The sequence below is a fragment of the Ambystoma mexicanum genome, chromosome 2q (assembly GCF_040938575.1).
Source record: "Ambystoma mexicanum isolate Mex_15411 chromosome 2q, UKY_AmexF1_1, whole genome shotgun sequence".
Lineage (NCBI taxonomy): Eukaryota > Metazoa > Chordata > Amphibia > Caudata > Ambystomatidae > Ambystoma > Ambystoma mexicanum.
The window spans coordinates 1,202,419,381-1,202,437,114 of NC_090924.1; the positions used below are offsets into that span (position 1 = coordinate 1,202,419,381).

At 43.3% G+C, this 17,734-nt stretch overlaps 1 protein-coding gene across 1 annotated transcript in view; it reads right to left on the minus strand.

The window, feature by feature from the left end:
- DGKB (diacylglycerol kinase beta) overlaps positions 1-17,734 on the minus strand; it is a 3,560,883-nt gene that overhangs the window by 2,698,823 nt on the left and 844,326 nt on the right. Inside the window, exons 10-12 of the mRNA XM_069648599.1 lie at positions 12,767-12,884; positions 11,231-11,319; positions 11,031-11,147 (exon numbers count right to left, since the gene is read on the minus strand). Coding sequence (XP_069504700.1) covers positions 11,031-11,147; positions 11,231-11,319; positions 12,767-12,884 — 324 coding nt within the window. The remainder of the gene's footprint in view (positions 1-11,030; positions 11,148-11,230; positions 11,320-12,766; positions 12,885-17,734) is intronic.

Below are 17,734 nucleotides of genomic sequence, written 5' to 3' on the forward strand. Positions count from 1 at the left end.
AAAAGATTCCTTATACCCTCATAAGTGTTCACTTTGTAACCCTAAATCCATCCCTCTAAGTTTTTCAACCCTTCACTCACCCAGGTAGCCCAAGGGGTACCATCATGCTTTTTGAGGGTTCTAAACCTCTTAAGATACTGGGAAGGGGTCTTCCCGAATCTAGCTATTAAAGCTAGTTTCACGCTTTCGTAATCCGTCTTATCCGCCTCCCCCAACTCCATTACCACATCAGTCGCAACAGGAGGGATCCTAGAGAACAACCAGGGAAGCAAAGCATTCCCGGTGATGTCCTGGAGCCAATGATTGTATTCAAACAGTTTCAACCAATCCAACACATCCAATCTCGGTTCATACATACCCACTAATTCCTTCGGCATCCGGGGTCTTTTGGGACTGGAGCTCCTAGAGGAACCAGAGGAGAGAGAAGCATTTTCCATAGACAATGTTTTCATCTCTAACTCATGATTAAGTTCTATTTCCCTGAGTCTTAACGCAGCTTGCTTCTGCTCAGCCTGGGCATTCATCCGTCTGAACTCGAGCTCTTGGTTTCGTTCAGATTGAGCCAAGAACCGTTTGTATTCTAGTCGTGCTTCATTTTTTCAAGTTCAAAATAAGCAGGGTTACTTGTGGGACCTGGTATGGGCCCCGTAGGCAGCTGGTAAGGCGGGTAGAGGAGCAGGGGAGACAGTTTCGTTAGCCTCGCCGTCCTCGTCAGCCTCTTCATCGCTATCATCAGAATTATGATTCAGATCAACACCATCACTGTTATCTACAGTCGCTGGAGAGATTGGCTCCTCTGAACCAGTACCCAGACTTTGGTTCGCCAGCAATCTTTCGATTAGTTCTAACTTCTTGCCTATTACAGAAAGATTCTCTTGCCTACAGAGAGCTCGCAAACTCTCAGTATTTTCACCTGACAAGGACTCTTGGCTGTAAGTTTCCATCGTAGACATGTTTTTAAAAGTTGCTTTTTGTGCAAAGTTTTGTGGTTAGTTATCCTACAGTGTCGAAAAGCACTCTAAACTGTATACTCAATACAAATCCCACCGCTGTACACCAGTGTTAGGCGGAAACCTGTGCAGTTCCCTCTGGGACCACTGCAAAAGATTTAGGACTACAGGCGTTGGCGGTGAACCCACTTGGTAGCAGTCTGCACCACACACAGATTCACGTGGTAGCTGTGGCTGAGCAGTCAGACTTCTCTCAAGAAAAGTTGAGCAGTATGTGGAGTATACAAAATAGGGCAATTCTTCACAGCAAGACAAGCAAACACGCAACGAGGCTTAGTGTAAAGATATTAAGGTATTTATTTATAACAGAACATCTATGGAAAACACTATGGCAAATCACGGCAAACAAATCAAACACAATTACTCTAGGGAGTAGAAAACGATCAATCCCCCTAGCAATATTTCGACAACTCTAGGTTCTACCGGTATCACTTATTTTCAGACAGAGGTGTATACCTCAACCTAGATGACACTCGAACATTAGTTAGGACGGGGAGAGAAAAAGATAGGCAGGTCACGAAATCAACACAGTTCAATCCTTCGCGAATAAAATGCAAGGCAGGAAGGCAAGAATCACAATAGATCATGAAATTCAGAGGCCAGGCCCACTCGGAGAGAGGCAAGGCGCGATGTCCCAAAAAGTCTCTAGTGGAGATGCATTCAAGTCTTAGTAGCAAATTGTTATCGGAAGGTTGAAACAGTTCAGAACTATAAATGAGAACAGCTTGGAGGCGACCAAACGGAAAGGAGAGGATTAAGACACCTCGCTCAATCCGATCAAAAGGGAAGCCCGGCGGACACGGTACCTTATTGTGGAGGGCAGCTCCGGCGGGGGCAGATGTTCCTGGTGGTGGATGCACGTCGGGTCTTTGCCAAGAGTAGAGAGGTTCTCGTCGTCGAAGAAAAAGGAAGTCCGGTGCAACACCAGGGAAGAGACCAGCCGCGGAGTGCTCCGTCACAAGGCACCACCTTTTGTTCGCGGTAAAGGGGTAGTGGCTATCTGGTTGCCGGGGTGCTCTGCACGGGCAATCCGACCACTGCGTCCTGAGGCGAATAAAAAGCAAAGGGGGCAGGTTGTTCCCACCAGCCAGGTGAAGAGACTCTCCGGCAGGGAGATCTCCTCTGTCGTCGGGAAGTGGTGAGTCGGTTCCGCAGGGCTCCACCGGAGGTGTCGTCGTGCAGGTCGGCTCAGCGTTACCCTCGTCGGATTCTTAGGTCCTGTGGCGACTTCTGAAGATCCAGTCCCAAAAGCCCTGCTTTTATGCAGAAAACCCCCATTCATTCAGCCTAGCTGTCAATCAACACATGCTAAGTGGTGAGCGGGAAGGCTCACCACTTGGGCCAATCACTCCAGAGTGCGACCGGAGTTGGCAAGGCAACTCGGTCCAGGGTGCCTAAACCCCCTCCCACACCCCTGTGGTAACCCAGACAGAATGGCACCACTTCGGAGGGTCTCTGTACAGAGCCCGCCAAAAGTGGAACAAAGGGCTCGACCTTTGGTTTAGGAGTCACAGAAACGAACACAGACGCCATTTTACAAACCGAGTTCTGGCAGAAAATACCATCCGATAAACTTATTTAAGATAAGTAGATCGGTGGTACGTTAGAGATTAACGAGAAAAAGTATAAATCTCCAACAATGGGACGAGTCCCATAGGGTTATGTTCGGGGTCGAACATAACAAGTAGTTTCCGCTGCCACCAGCCAAAACTCGACGAGGGGGGGCGGGACAGTGCCCCCTTGAGTAACAGGTCCAGGAGTAATCGAATTACCCCTACTAGTACATCCACAATAAGATGGTTTGTACTAGTCCTGTTAGTAAATTTAGGTCTAGTAAAGCCAATGGTGACTTTACATGCCCGGGGAGACAGTAGTCAGTCCCTGGGTATGGAGTCTATGGTGGGGGTCCGCTAGGACGCCCCAGTGTTACGGCACGTAGGGTGCGGTGTAACACACATAGAAAAACATATGAGACCCTATGGAGTAAAAGACCCCATAGCCCATCGAACACATTGATACTTCAAAGGAATTACACACATACATGTCCAAGAGTGGGAGAAAAAGAGTCTCACTCTTGGCAGGATGGAAAAACAAACTCCAGAAATCCAGCAAAGCTGCTGGGGGACTCACTAGGTTAGGAAATTCAGCCTAAACAGAGAATTCTCCCTAACAAGTACAATGACCACATTCATGTGCATGTTCGTACAGATGTAATAAAGCATGTTATTCAGGCAAGAAGTAATTGGGACAATCTACCCTTTTCATCTTCCTAGCAGTCACAGGACATCAACACTCCCACTATACAAGGCCAGACTGGACCATTGTACAGATACTTCTGAAACTCACTCAGTGACTGCTTCACAACATCCAAATAAATACAGGAATGTAGTCATTTATTCCAGTACAGTATAAATTGGACTAAGCCATCAAAGACGAAGATATTATTTGTCAAGACCCTTCAAAATACTAACACCCAACAACCGTCCTAAAAACAGGACAGTGCACTGCAAGGACTTGCAGTCCTGTTAAATACCCTATGTTTTGCCCACTAGGTGGCTAAAACCCTACCAGATCAGTCTACCAAACAACATCATATACAAGAATCATTAAATATCTCCCAAATTCATGTTCCCATAACACATTGCAGCCTTATTCCTGCTAATACCTCTGTCAAGATACTACCCACAACAGAACCATAGGCAGCAATCTCCATGGTCCACATGTCTTGCCCTAACACATACCGCCCACTCCTTCTCAAAGACTAGATGCAATGCTGGTATTCACCCACTGGCAGCTAATTAATTATGTGTTCTCCCCGAGGGATAAACAGACACTAACATGAGACCTCCACAAATCACCCAGAATAATACAAGCATACACACCTGTAGTACTTGTGGTCTGCACTCATCAACACTATAGGCTTTGCAGTTGCTTCTCCCACTATCCCCCCTAACCCACCATCACCCCTCCTTTACCATTTGATCTATAAACATGTGCCTAGAGATCACCAAAATGGCAGAAGTGCGATATGCAAGACCTCCTTACCTTACACTTATATCACTATTTGGTGGCCGACAGTCGAGGATTCATCAATCAATGCTCAATGTTAACAAGGAACAGAACGGTTCCATCAATCCTCTTTTAAGGCTCAATGCATGTACACGTCCTCTGCTGATATTATATGATAGGTTATTTATAACATGCTTAATACCCAGAGGTTTCTAAGCGCAGTTTCTAAGCACCGACCCAGGATCGAACCTGTGTTGCTCCGTGTCCTTTTGCTTCCAAGGCGATCACGTTGACCCTGAGCTATCCTCGCTGGCCGAACATATCTGACAGGTTGGCATCATTAGTAGCTATTAGCAATGAAGAATAATGTGCACAGCCCCTAATGGACTTCATGTGCCATCTGGGTTCTCATTGATAGACATAATAGACCTTTCAGGGACAAAGATAGGCACTCCTCGCACACAGCTTTCCACACATGGGGCCTCATTACGACCCAGGCGGTAAGTTACCGCCTGGGCCGTGACTTTACCACCATGGCGTAAACTATGTTTACGCCATGGTGGTTGGCGGACTTACCGCCCCATTCCGACCTTGGCGGGGCGGTAAGTCCCCAATCCCCATTTACCCTTCCCCATTCCCATTTTTGCCCCATAGGGCATAATGGGAGTGGGGAAGGCGTTAATTACGCCACCGTAAATTACGGTGGCGTAATTAACTCCATGCTCCCTTAGCGCCATGGATTTTAACACCCGCTGAAAGCGGGTGTTAAGACCTCCATGGCGCTAAGGGACCTCGTAATTGGCGGTAAGGGGTCGGCGCAGCTAACGATGGCGTAAACCCCTTACCGCCAGGGTCGTAATGAGGCCCATGGACTCTGTGCTGGGCTGTTCCTTATTATGCATGGATATGTCTATATTCCATGCACACTGAATCCATCAAAGATATGTGCGATTTCAGTATAGATGCCTGACTTTGAACCTCAGGAAAACTCTTCCTTGAACTAAGCCACACACATACCATATACTAAAGAAACAGGGATTAGACTATATGCCACAGCCAATGTTTTAAATATAGGGGTGGTCAACGCAAACAGAAGAACTACCTTGAAAAATAAAGACAGAAGTGGGAAAATGCTGATTCACTAATTAGGTTGTCCAGAGATACTACATAATAAGTAGAGTTATTGATCTGGTTTCTCTGAGCAAAACCATTTCCAGAAAAGAGAATGCATCCCCCACTTTCTCTATGGAGTATGGTATTAATGTTTGTGCTTAAACCTCACTTGTTTTTACTGTTTTTACTTTACTTTACTTTACTTTACTTTATTGCATTTGTAGTGCGCAGCCATAGACCCATGGGTGTGAGGGCGCGGACAAGATGGACATGACATGAAACAAGCAGAAGCTGTTCTAGGACAAGAGAATGCCATAAAGGTGGTGTCCAGGAGGATACTACTTAAAGAGGAAGGTTTTTAGTCCCTTCTTGAAGTTGCTCAGGACTGAGGAACCTCTCAGGTCGGTGGGCAGAGAATTCCATAACGATGGAGCCACAAAAGCAAAGGCGCCAAGTTGCGCTTTTTTAGTTTTGAACCTAGGCTGGTGGAGAAGGTTATGGTTGTTAGAGCGCAGATTTCTAAGGAAAGTTTTTTTTCCAATATACCTTTGTAAATATGAAGGCATCATTCCCATAAGACATTTGAAGGTAATGACAAGAAGTCTGAAGGAGATACGAGCTTCCACAGGGAGCCAATGCAGGGCTCGCCGTGCTTCAGAGACATGGGACCGATAAGAGCGGCCATCTACAACTCTAACCGCTCCGTTCTGAACTACCTGAAGTCGATTAAAATAGATTTGCTGGAGCTTGCCAACAGACTGCAACAATAATCTAATTTGGCTCCTACAATGGCTCGAGCAATAGACTCAGCATTCAGTTTGGAGATGAACAGTCTTAGGTGGGCCAGCAATTTAATATAGTAGGTGGAGGATGCAACTGTGCTGGCTACGTAGGGCTTAATGTTAAGTGACTGATCCAGAACCACTACCAAAATGTTTACTTTGGGGAGGGTGGAGATTTGAACATCCCCAAACTGGAAGCGCATAAAAGCTGGGTCAAGTTTAGCTAAGATGCCCTTGGAGCCCACAACCATGAGTTCGGTCTTACCACGATTAAGTGTGAGGTTATTTAACATCATCCACTGCTCAATGATGGAAAATATGCGATTAAGTCCACTCTCATCTAAGTCATGCTGACCAGTGAGAGGGATGACACATTGTGTGTCATCGGCATAGTTAGAGAAAAGTATACTCTCTTGAGCGAGATGAGCAAAGAAAGGAGCCATAAAGATATTGTAGATACAAGGTGATAAACTGGCTCCTTGGAGAACTCCAAAGAGTACCTGCATGGCTGGTGCCTTTGCTTCGTTGGCACACACTCAACTGAATCTATTTGAAAGGAAAGAGAGTTGCCATTTAGTGGCGCCTGGGAGCAATTGGCTACTGACATAAGCCTGTCCGCCAGGATAGAATGATCGACCAGGTTGAACGCTGCAGATTGATCTAGGGAGATTAGGAGTGAGATCTGCTGTTTTATCTATCAATCCTAGTAGTGTAAGTACATTCACAGTTAAAGGCGATGCCATTTCTGGAACTAATGAATTATCACAGCCTGCCATCTCTTCTTTCCGGGTTTTTTGATCATTGGCCTTTGTATGTTTAATGCTTCTTCTTATGTTCTTTAGACTATAGGGATCCGCTCCCTTACAAAGTAAATGTGCATATTTTTTTGTTTTTTGCATTGCTTAAGGCATAATGCAACAGTGGAGAAATAACATTCTGAAGCAAATTAGTTTGCCTTGCTTGCCATTACCATTTGCCATGATGTGCTGGTGTTGTATCTATAAATGTCTGTGAACTAACAACATTCTTTTAGTGTAAAGAACTGTATGTGTATTCAATCAAAGAACATTAACCTAATGAACCTTAGTGTCAGGGCGCTTTTGCATATTGTGCCGTTAGAAGCCCAAATGTGTAGACATTGAGGGATCCTGGAATAACATGTGTCCAACTGTACATGTGTGTCTTGCCAAATTACTCTAGGATATGACAAGGTGTCTGTGTCTTCCCGTGTCCCTAGTCACTTGCCACATGGCCTTAAGAACATATCTCTCTATGATCAAACTGGGATCACAGCTTTTTTTTGCATTATATTGCCTTCATATGCTCACACTCTAGTAGTGCATACACTAGAGTCTGTACATTGAGTGCATGTGCATTTTGTCCACAGCAAAACGCATCCCATATCCACCTGAAACTTTGTTTCCATGGCTGCAGTGTGCGCAGAGGTGATGGGCAGTCAGAGATCTTCCAATTGCTGCTATCACTCTCTAAATATGGGAACTAATGAATGATATTGGCGGAAAGGAACCTGGTTTACACTCATTGTTTTATAAAATACATGGTGAAGGCTTTCCAACATAGTAAATAATGTACAATGGTAAAACATGAATATATAGAGCCAAGAAGAAGCGGGCAATGTTCATTCAATCATGGCTTTATGAAAGTATAAGAATAATTAGATGAATTGCATTTTCAAGTTGAAATGTGGCTAAAAGAACTAACAAACAGGAACTAACTTCCAAGATAGTATTAGTATATAACAACTATCAGGCATATCAAGCATTCAAATGGTCCAACCTTAGAAATCATCATATACCAATGTTGCTCTCAAGCTGTCCATCACTCACCAGTGTGATTTTCATAACCTCTGAAAATAGTTTACTGATAATTGCAACCATTCCTCCAGGGTTATCAATGCATTACCATATATTATTTTAAAAATAACTTCCTTAGATCAAACATGAACCTCAGAACAAGACATTGCTTAACATTCTTGTGCTGTTGGTTCATTTTTGTAATACAGTATATCAATGTTTACAAGCATTCTGAAGCTTACACTGCACCATTTGGTATGACCGCCTCAAACCTCTTTACCAATACCCATATTCTTCTGATTACTGGCCTACATATTTTGGTCCCTGCCCTGAACCCTCTTTAGCAGTCAAGAGCCTAGGAATTAAAACGATGTCCTAAGGTTCCAGAGAAGCCCAAATCTTGGCAGTCTTCCAATCTGGTTTTGCAAACCTCAAAGTACTTAAAAAGGTTCTTCTGTTTCTTCCAATTGACTCCAGATCTAAAATTGTTACAGCCTCCATTATGGGATCAATAGATTACTGTAATGGCATGTATCTTGGTCAAGCTGAAGTCTTGCTTCATCGTCTGCAGATTCTCAAAAATTTAGCGGCTTGCCTTGCCCTATATGCCCCCAGACTGACTCACTCCCAGGAGCTCCAGGACCTTCTTTGTCACCTTCACTGGCTCCATGTGAGGAGCCGAGTTACATTTAAAATCCTTTGCCTTCTTCATCGGGCCATCCACAATGTTGGGGTTGGGTTGCTTAAATCCAGATTTATACCTTACAAACTGAGCAGAGTTCTCCACTCGGCCAATCAATCACTGCTCAGTATCCCTCAATTCCAGCGGACTCGAGCTGGAGGTAGGTCCTTCTCTGTGCTTGCCCCTACACTGTGGAATGCCATCCCTTCTGAAATTCGCAACATTTCTGTCTTCACCGCCTTTCGTAATCAACCCCAAACTTGTCTATTAAAATTCCTCCTGGTCTGCAGTTCTCTCTCTTCCACTCTCAGTGCCTTGATGCCTTTTGGTCATGTTCACGCTCTACAAATGTCAGTACAATACAATACAATCCTTATGTTTATCTGCTCAAAATAACATGACACACAACTGCTGGTAAAGCTTCACTAGAAGTGTGTCTCGTGCTGCTGCCACATTCCTTTTTCTGAATCAGTAGATGACCAGATACTCTGAAGTATTCCACATCTGGTACATTTTGCTTACCAAGGAAATCCGAAATGCACACTTTTTCAGTTAAGCCAGTGAGCCCTCATGCTCTTGCTTCATGTCCAAAATCTAAACCTCTTTGTGAATGTTTCGCATTTTCATTCAGCCTCACAAAGAAAAACTGAATTTGTCACAATGAAATCTTAATGGACACCATCACCAACCACACTTCATATTGTCTTAAACCCCTCCTTCTTCTCGACTCATGCATTTTCTTTCTGTGTTATTGCCAGATCCACCAACATCTCCACTGATTATTATATATCTCAGAGGAATTCTTACTGAAGGATTTTGCTTGAGTGTGATCATTATCGATAGCCAGTTGTCAATGGTTTCTCCAATGGGAACCTTCTTTAGCAGTACCAATTGCTACCAGTCCCATATAATTGTATACCATTGTGGGGCCCAAATCAAGACTACTTCACATGTTGTATGCCATGACTGTGGACCAGAATCAAATTATTTGCAGCTTTTGACATAGCCCATTTCAATAACTCCTTGGTATTCAAATCCCCAGGCATTGATTCAGACGCCCATTAGATGTTTTGGACATACTGTCCCCTGACAAACATGTAATGACATTAATCTTGTAATCCTTTGCATGACAATATCCAGTAATCCAATTAAAATTAATTTCAATTACTATGACAATATATGAATTCAGACATATTGACTCTTTTTTGAGAAACCACATTGTATGTTATGATATGATATGTCATTTATAATGCGCCTGTACCCAAGTGTTTCTAGGAGTGACTGTTCCCAGTCCAATTGTTCCCAGTCCAACGCCTCCTGTACTTAGTGAGAGATGCAAAAAGCAAACACGGCTTGGATGTCCAGTCAACACTCATTCTCTGTGTACTATTCTAACTATAAGCTGCCTTTCCAGTCCGAGATGTTTGGATATTCAACACAGTGTGCGTTTAGGGCAAACATAAAAATACACTATTTGTTTGCAGCCAAATGTCCTCCCAATCCGCTCCCATAGAAATGACAACTTGGCTTTCTATATTTAAGCCTAACCCTTCTACCTCTCTCTAGTATAACCAAGACATGTGTTCTTCTGCAATCTGTGGTTTATATAACCTTTGCTATTCTAACATGCCCTACTTTCGAAAGCACATGGAAAACGCTAACAAAAAAAAGATCAAATAAGGTTTAGGAAAACATCATTCACTACACAGAAGAATTATCTTTGTCTTCAAGAGCATTGCTACCGAGAAAGGAACTGAAAAATAACATGTTGACTCAAGATATTTGATTCAACATATAGATCAGAGCCCATTTGGAATGAAGGTAGTATAAACATTCTGTGTGGTTCCTACACTTGTTTTCACGTCTTATCCACTGGTTTAGGAAAGTCTTTGGTATTGTTTGTTTGTACTTATTAGCAAAATATTGTGACATTGTTAGTTGTATTGTGTTGGAGGTCCATTTTCATTCAAAGTCACAGAGTTCTTCTTTGGAGGGAAATGTATCTATAGATCAAAGGAACGTGTGACATTAACTATATTTGGACATTCCAATACCATAGGGCTATTGTGGGGCACTTTTCCAAGAAGGTGCACATTGATGGAAGGGTGAAGATGACATTACAAAGAGCAGAGGTTCAATTTGATTGGGTGGTAAAATCCATCCACAACATGGTTTTCACAAATACCTCAGAGTATGCGAATAATCTCCAATGGAATTGGACTGCTTGTACATTTCTTCTCAATGTATTGAGTATACTTAGAAAACCTCACAGGACTTTGCTTTTAATTATGTCGAGAAGCTCAGCCCTAATTCTGGCAGTCACTGTTTGCAAACAAGGCTGCAAATATCATACACAGCAAGGCTAAGATGAATGTATTACTCTAATATGAACAGCGTGGAGGTGCCACTATCAAAGAGTCGTTCTCTTGCAAGTATGGATTCAACAGCTCAGAGGGAACATTTTAAAACAGGTTCAAAGTCATAGAAGAGTTTTGATAATGGGAAAATGGCCGTATTTCCCTTTTACAGAAGTGCCAGTGCTTTCATGATAGCAGTGGTTTTAGTCTATTAGTTCAGATATTTTAGATGCTATGAAACATATTTTATAATTTGTACTTACAGTGATTTGGCACCAGACACAATGAAGTCCAGTTAGGCCCTGGTAACATTTTATCGTTTTCCGGCACTTATCACATTTTGTTGTGCAGTTTCCTTCCACCCAAAAATGATGCATTATCTACAAGGGTAAGAACAATAATGTAAAGAATTGTAGGTATTCATTAACATATTGCTTGAAAAGTTAAAATTTTACTCCCTTACATTTGTGTTCTTCTTTGACTTGACATAGGTTTTGATGCAGGAGGGTGGTGCTCTGGCTACACACCGTTCATGGACAGTATACTTGCAAACTGAAAAGGATGAGAAAAAGAAAATATTGTGTTAAGTCCTGGCACAGTGTAGATGTTCATTTTAATATCTCATTAACAGGACCATGTCACATGTCTAATGTGGTCTACTCAATCAGCTGCCTCAATGAAAGCTCAAACTAGACTGTCTTTTTCATGGAACACAAAAAGTTAATTAGCACAGGAAGCATTATGCATATAAAAACAAGAATACTCTATCATGGCTTAGCAGGAAATGCTTAATTAAATCACCCTTTACTAACATTTTGCACAATAACTCCCGAATGACGAAAATATTAGACACAAATTGATGACTGCCAAATGGGTTGGTGTCCTTTACGAATGACAAATATCTATATTTTACAAAATATAGGCATTAGAGCAGCTGGCAAGCCTGAGAATATGGCCATATGACTTCTATGATATCTTGTCTATTGGTTTATCCGAACCTTAAATGGTTGATTAGCTCATTTCCAGCTAGGCACTGTTATCATGGTTTCAATGTCTTGAGGAGAAGTTCATCATTATCAAAACATAACCACATTTGGTAGAGATGCATGATTTTGAAACATCTATAATAACTGCATTTAATATAGTTTGAACAAAGGATACATGGTAAACCAAATATACAAGTTATCATTCAATTTTATAAAGCATGCATAGCCGGATGGTGATTATGGACCAACAATCACAATTATAGAGTGCACACAGGGACTAAGTGAATTGCCATTGGGGCAAAACTGTTGATGACTGCAGTATTCAAAATGCAAAACACGTCTGTAGCACTTGGAAAACAAATGGGTACATCCAGCGTCCACTGGTGACTTTCTTATAGCAGTGCAGCAGTCATCTCAAATACAGGTTTTCATAGTATCAAGTGGCCATGATCAATTTAAACAAATTCCAAGTTAAACCTAAGAAAAGAAACATTACGTTGCATTCGATTGTGAGCTCCTTATGAATTCAAAAGAACATGCTTCAGGTTTCAAAAGAATTACTGCTGCCTGCTTAAGTTTTTTGTTCAATGGAATCTAAATGGAAAATAATGTACACAACACGACTGCGATGCAGATTTGAAAGGTCAAGAGGCTTGTTGTTGGCCAGAGCCCAACATGTAAAATAGACAACAACTGACGAGGTCTACTATCTCTGCTATTGATGTGCACTTCAAGTGTCTATGTTAAGTGCCACATAAAATATGGAACATATGCCCGCAGATTAGCTTTCCATTGACGTTGCAGATAAATAAATAAATAAATAAATAAATAAATAAATAAATACTATTTATTTTCACTGTGTTCCAATGTATTTTCTGAGGCTGTTGTTAAAACATGTAGGGATTGTGCCCTCACGGTCAGATTGAAGAGGACACTCGTCCCACCACTTTAACACACCCGAAAGAGAAAACATGCAAGAGCGCTGCTGTATAAACTGTAAACATAGTACTTACAGGAACACGAGAGACCTTGTTTACCCAAACCTATCAACATGTTCAAGCAAAGATTACAATAGGCAGGTTTGTTGAAATGCTTCAGTCTCCAAACATGATGTCCGTCATCCTTCACATTCTGAACAAAAGATTAAAAGAGATATTGCCATGGTGAGATATAGATAGTGTTTACATAGGCAAGTTAATAGTTGTTTCATATATATGTGTACGCACATATTACAACCAACATAAAAGTGATGCACAAAGGTCATCATTTAAAGATAGCAGGGTGAAGCACTTGCTGCGTGGATCTTTAATAATTGGGTGTTGGCATCTATCATGAGTCACTGTTGAGTCACAGGAATTGCATAAGAAAATCACAGTGCTGCTTTTTTTTCTTCCATCAAGCCACACCTGACACTCCTTGCTCTAAACAAGTTGTACTTCCAATCTCTATTACCATCACATCACTGTTCCCAGAAGGTTTTTGCATTGCTGCATTGGTGACCCTCTGTAAGGCTGTGTACAACTATTAAGGAGTCATGAGGAATACCTGGACACACTACCCAAGCAAGTAAAGCTGAATTGCGAGACACATAGATGCAGTGGGAAGGAGAGATTAGGGGTTTTGGGCGACATGGTGGCATGTGTGCAAATTCAGTGGCCTGGAGCTGGGTAGGAGACCCTCCGTGCATGGATGGCTAAGTTTATGAGTAGATTGTGGATGATGGGTGGAATCAGGGTGTTGGGGTGTTGGGGAAAAACATGTGCAAGATCATGATTAGACACGCAGATCATAAGGAGGCATGAGTGCCTAAGCCACACATGAGGTAGATGGTAACCAATGGTTGCCAATGGGGAAACACGATGACGAGCAAAGGTAGCATAGCAACATGTGGTGCAATAGAACACATGACAGTGGGCCTCATTACGAGGTAGGAGGTAGCCATGGTGTTGTTAGCACCATGGCTACCCCCTTACCGCATTCCGGGTCCGGGTTCCTGAAATAGGGACTTGCCGGGTCATTCCAACCATGGAGGACCCGGTAAGTCCCCATTCCCGGAACCATTCCCCATTCCCATTCAAGCCCCCATAGGGCTCAATGGGAATGGGGATGGAGCTAATAACGGTACTGCAACGCCTGGTAAAACCAGGCGTTAAGGAAGGGACCCGCTAAGGGACCTCGGAATACGGTGGTAAGGGATTACGGGCACCGGTGTCCTTACCGGTGCCGGTAATCCCTTACCTACTACCGTGTAATGAGGCCCATAGACTTCTGAAGTAATTTGCAGATGCTGGCTTACTCCCTGCAGAGGCAGCTCCCACAGTATCCTTCTTCACTGATCACTTAAAAATGTTCATTACTGAAGAGAATGCCCACAACATGTTATGCATCCCATGTATTTACTATGCCACTATCTGTGTTCATTGGCCTGCCAATAAACTACCATTCATGCTGTTTTGTATTGCATATGCATCCTTGCAGCAGAGCTCCCTGTCCACGAACTTTCACATCACACAATAGTAGTGACATTTACCTAAGCTGCTTAGTCTACTCATTTTGTTTTGGTCAGTAACAGTCTTTGCATCTACAATTTGGTTTCTTGTAGCCCATGTATCTCTTGTGTTGTGTCCAGTGGCTTGTGTTTCAGCCTTTGGTTACTAGTGGACTAACCTACACTGACCCACCCTTTTGCCAACTTCCCCCTCCCACTTGCATCATGCTCCAGACCATCCTCTTTCTCTGCACTGACTCCTCGCTAGGTTATTACAGGCATTGATTTGTATGGTTCCATTTAAGCTCATATATACCTCTCCCTATATCAGTCCTCCCTCTCCCCTAAACAACATGCCAGTGATTCCTCTGGTCACTCTCGCTTTAACATTAACTACCTCTATAATCCTCCTATTAAAAGCAGCCCTCTGCCCAAAGATGACATTCCTTACCAGAACCAAACTCATGCCAGGGTTATGTAATTACCATCCCTCTTGTAGAAAGACTCATTTCTTACCGGTTCCTTTGACTATCAACCTCCACACATCACAGTGATTACCATCACTCAGTTACAGAACACCTCTCACGATTTGCCAAACTAGAAGTCATATAAAGAGAATCAGCCACCTTCTTCCACTTCCCTCGCGTATCCAAGGAAGGGGATGGGGACCGTGAGCCTCATTACACGGACGCCGGTGGACCAAGGTGCTATTAGCACCTTGGTCCATGCCGGTAAAATACCGGCACCGCCTTGGAGGAAAGGGGAATTACCGCCCTATTCCAAGGTTGGTGGGGCGGTAATTCCCCCTTCCCCCATTACCCTTCCCCATTCTCATTATTGCCCCATTGGGCATAATGGGAATGGGGAAGGTGCTAATTACGGCACCGCAAATTGCGGTACCGTAATTAGCTTCCTGGTCCCTTTGCAGGCGTTAAAGTCTCCAACCCGCAAAGGGACCTCGTAGTAAGGCGGTAAGGGTTAACGGTCACCGGTACCATTAACGGTGACCGTTAACCCTTACGGCCGTCCGTGTAATGAGGCCCTGTCTCTTGAACAAGTAAATCCATTTTCCCCTTGCATTTTTTTGTCCCATTTTCTTTTGAATAAATAACTGTGTATCTCTTTGTTCAAACTTCGCTTTCTATAATTCTCCTCTAGCTATCGCCTTGCGATTCAAACTATTTGTTTTCATAAAGTTAACTTCCTACTATGACTACTGTCCTCTGTCACCCGAACTATAATCATGGAAGTTTCAACCTCGCAACCTAGACCATGGCCTGCTATCTTCAACTTTACTCCTCGCTTTCTGTCTACCCTTCAGTAAACTCACATTAATTGAAATGACTAATCTCCTCCTCCTTTAAATACTCATGCCCTCCATTCAACCTGCTCACTATGAACTCTCTACACCACTCTTCACTATATACATCCTGCCCCCTATGACATCCCCCCCACTTCTGTCACCAAATGTAAATTCCCACTTACGTCATGGCTCCCTATCTGAACCAAGTCGAATCCTCCACCCAGTCACTGCCTCCATCAGTTGCAATTCAAACGGAAACGCCTTTTTTCACTTAGCACTTGCTGCTTCATTTGGTCATCATTTCCTGCATGCTTCTTCATTCCCTCCCATCTTCAAAACTGGATTTACCAAGCCATCCAACAGGCTGAGGACAACTATGCATCTCAATGTATGCCACTACCACAAACGCGTTCTTTACTAGTTTGTATAGTGCGTCATGCCTCAGTCCTCCTGCTTCCAAGAACTATACAAACAGGTTTTAATATTATCCAAATTAATGTTTCCTAAACTGTTGACCTCAGAAGGATGAAAGGCTGGCTTATGAAATTTCTCTACCCTGTCATGATACAGTGGAAGGGCCTTATAGATCTGCTCAATTGGTGTTCCTTCCGCATGCTAGTGATGTATATCTCTTACTGACCCCACTAAGCCCCTCTAACACGCTGCACAAGCTGCTGCACGCTTATGACAACAAAACCAAAGAAAATCAACCTCCACCCCTTTCCATCCCCCATCCTTGCAAACATACTCCACAAAACCATCTGATACTACACCACACCGCAATGCACACACTTGCTGCCCCTTTCAGGGCCTACATTTTATTTGATAAACACAAATATAATAAAATCAACTAACAAACTAACATAACACCCACTACTTATTCCAGGCCTCACTCTCCACGTACTCACACTGTTCACACGTCCCCATGCATCTGTCCCCTTTTGTTATCTCTTACGCTCACCCAAACTCCTCCGTCACATGGTTCCAACACTGGCCTGTACTCTCCTCAGGGCTGCGCCCTGCTTCAAAGAGCAAAATGGCTCATGCTAAACTACTCGGAACACATGTTTTTTTGGGGCCCGTCAGTGTAGGTGGTCAAGCTCCTTCTGGAGAAGCAATCTTGAAGCCTCTGCAGGTCCAGAGGTTTGCTGGGATAACATTGGGGGCACCAATTGAAGGCACACCCCTTAATGCTCACATCAGAGAGAATGCAACCCATTTGGGAAAAAAGGCCCAAGACGATCTTGTATGGATAAGTTTTAATCTCACACACAGATGTGAGCAACAGCAAAGAACTCTGCTGCTAAGAACGTTCTGCCAAAGAGTGGTACAAGCAGACACTTTTAAAGGTACACAGAGTCATGATGATGTGACAACATACAGTAAAACCCACGTAGATGATTGAATGGACCCTATACATGTTCAATCTGTATCCATAAGGCGTGCCTGTCTATTGTTCAAAGGCCAGTCCATACGTCTTCCATCACGTGCGTGCTGCAGGGCACATCTTCTTCTCACGTCGAAGGCCAAAAAATAATTTCATTATACTTCTACTATACAGCTTGTTTTATCACTCATACTGTGCACTTGGCAGGCCTTAAAATGGACACAAAGCATGTTCTGGGGCACTCTAACCTTCACACACATTTCACTCAATCCCCTCCGTGCCATCCGGCTCCAAGGTTTCCACCCTAGTTTTGAACTATAATGTAATCCTCTCAGCACCTCGCAATACAAATCACACGATTGTCGCTTCAAGGATACGCCCTGTCCGTCCTCTTTGAACATTTCAGGACTTGTCAATTTGGGGTTGGTGGTAAAAGGGCACCTGGTGCTAGGGATTATGGGGATCTTAGGGTTTAGTCAGTTATATGGGCTGTTACTTGAGGGTCACCCAGGAATGGGCCAGGTCATTCTTTGGCCAGTGTGAAATAACATGCACACCATGCGCCGGTCTCCGATCACAGCCTTGTAGGGCACATTCCTCTTGGGTTTAAAATTCATCTTTGCAACAGTTTTGGAACAATATATAGGAGTTGTGGCGGTTTGGGGTGTGAGCTGTCCTCGTGGGAGCTTGGGCATGGCTGGGGATTTCTGTGGCCTCGTGAATTTAGGCCTAGTGTATGCAATGCTGTATTTTCCACCCAGGCCTTCCCTTCTACGTATGATTACTAATATCTACGCAAAATA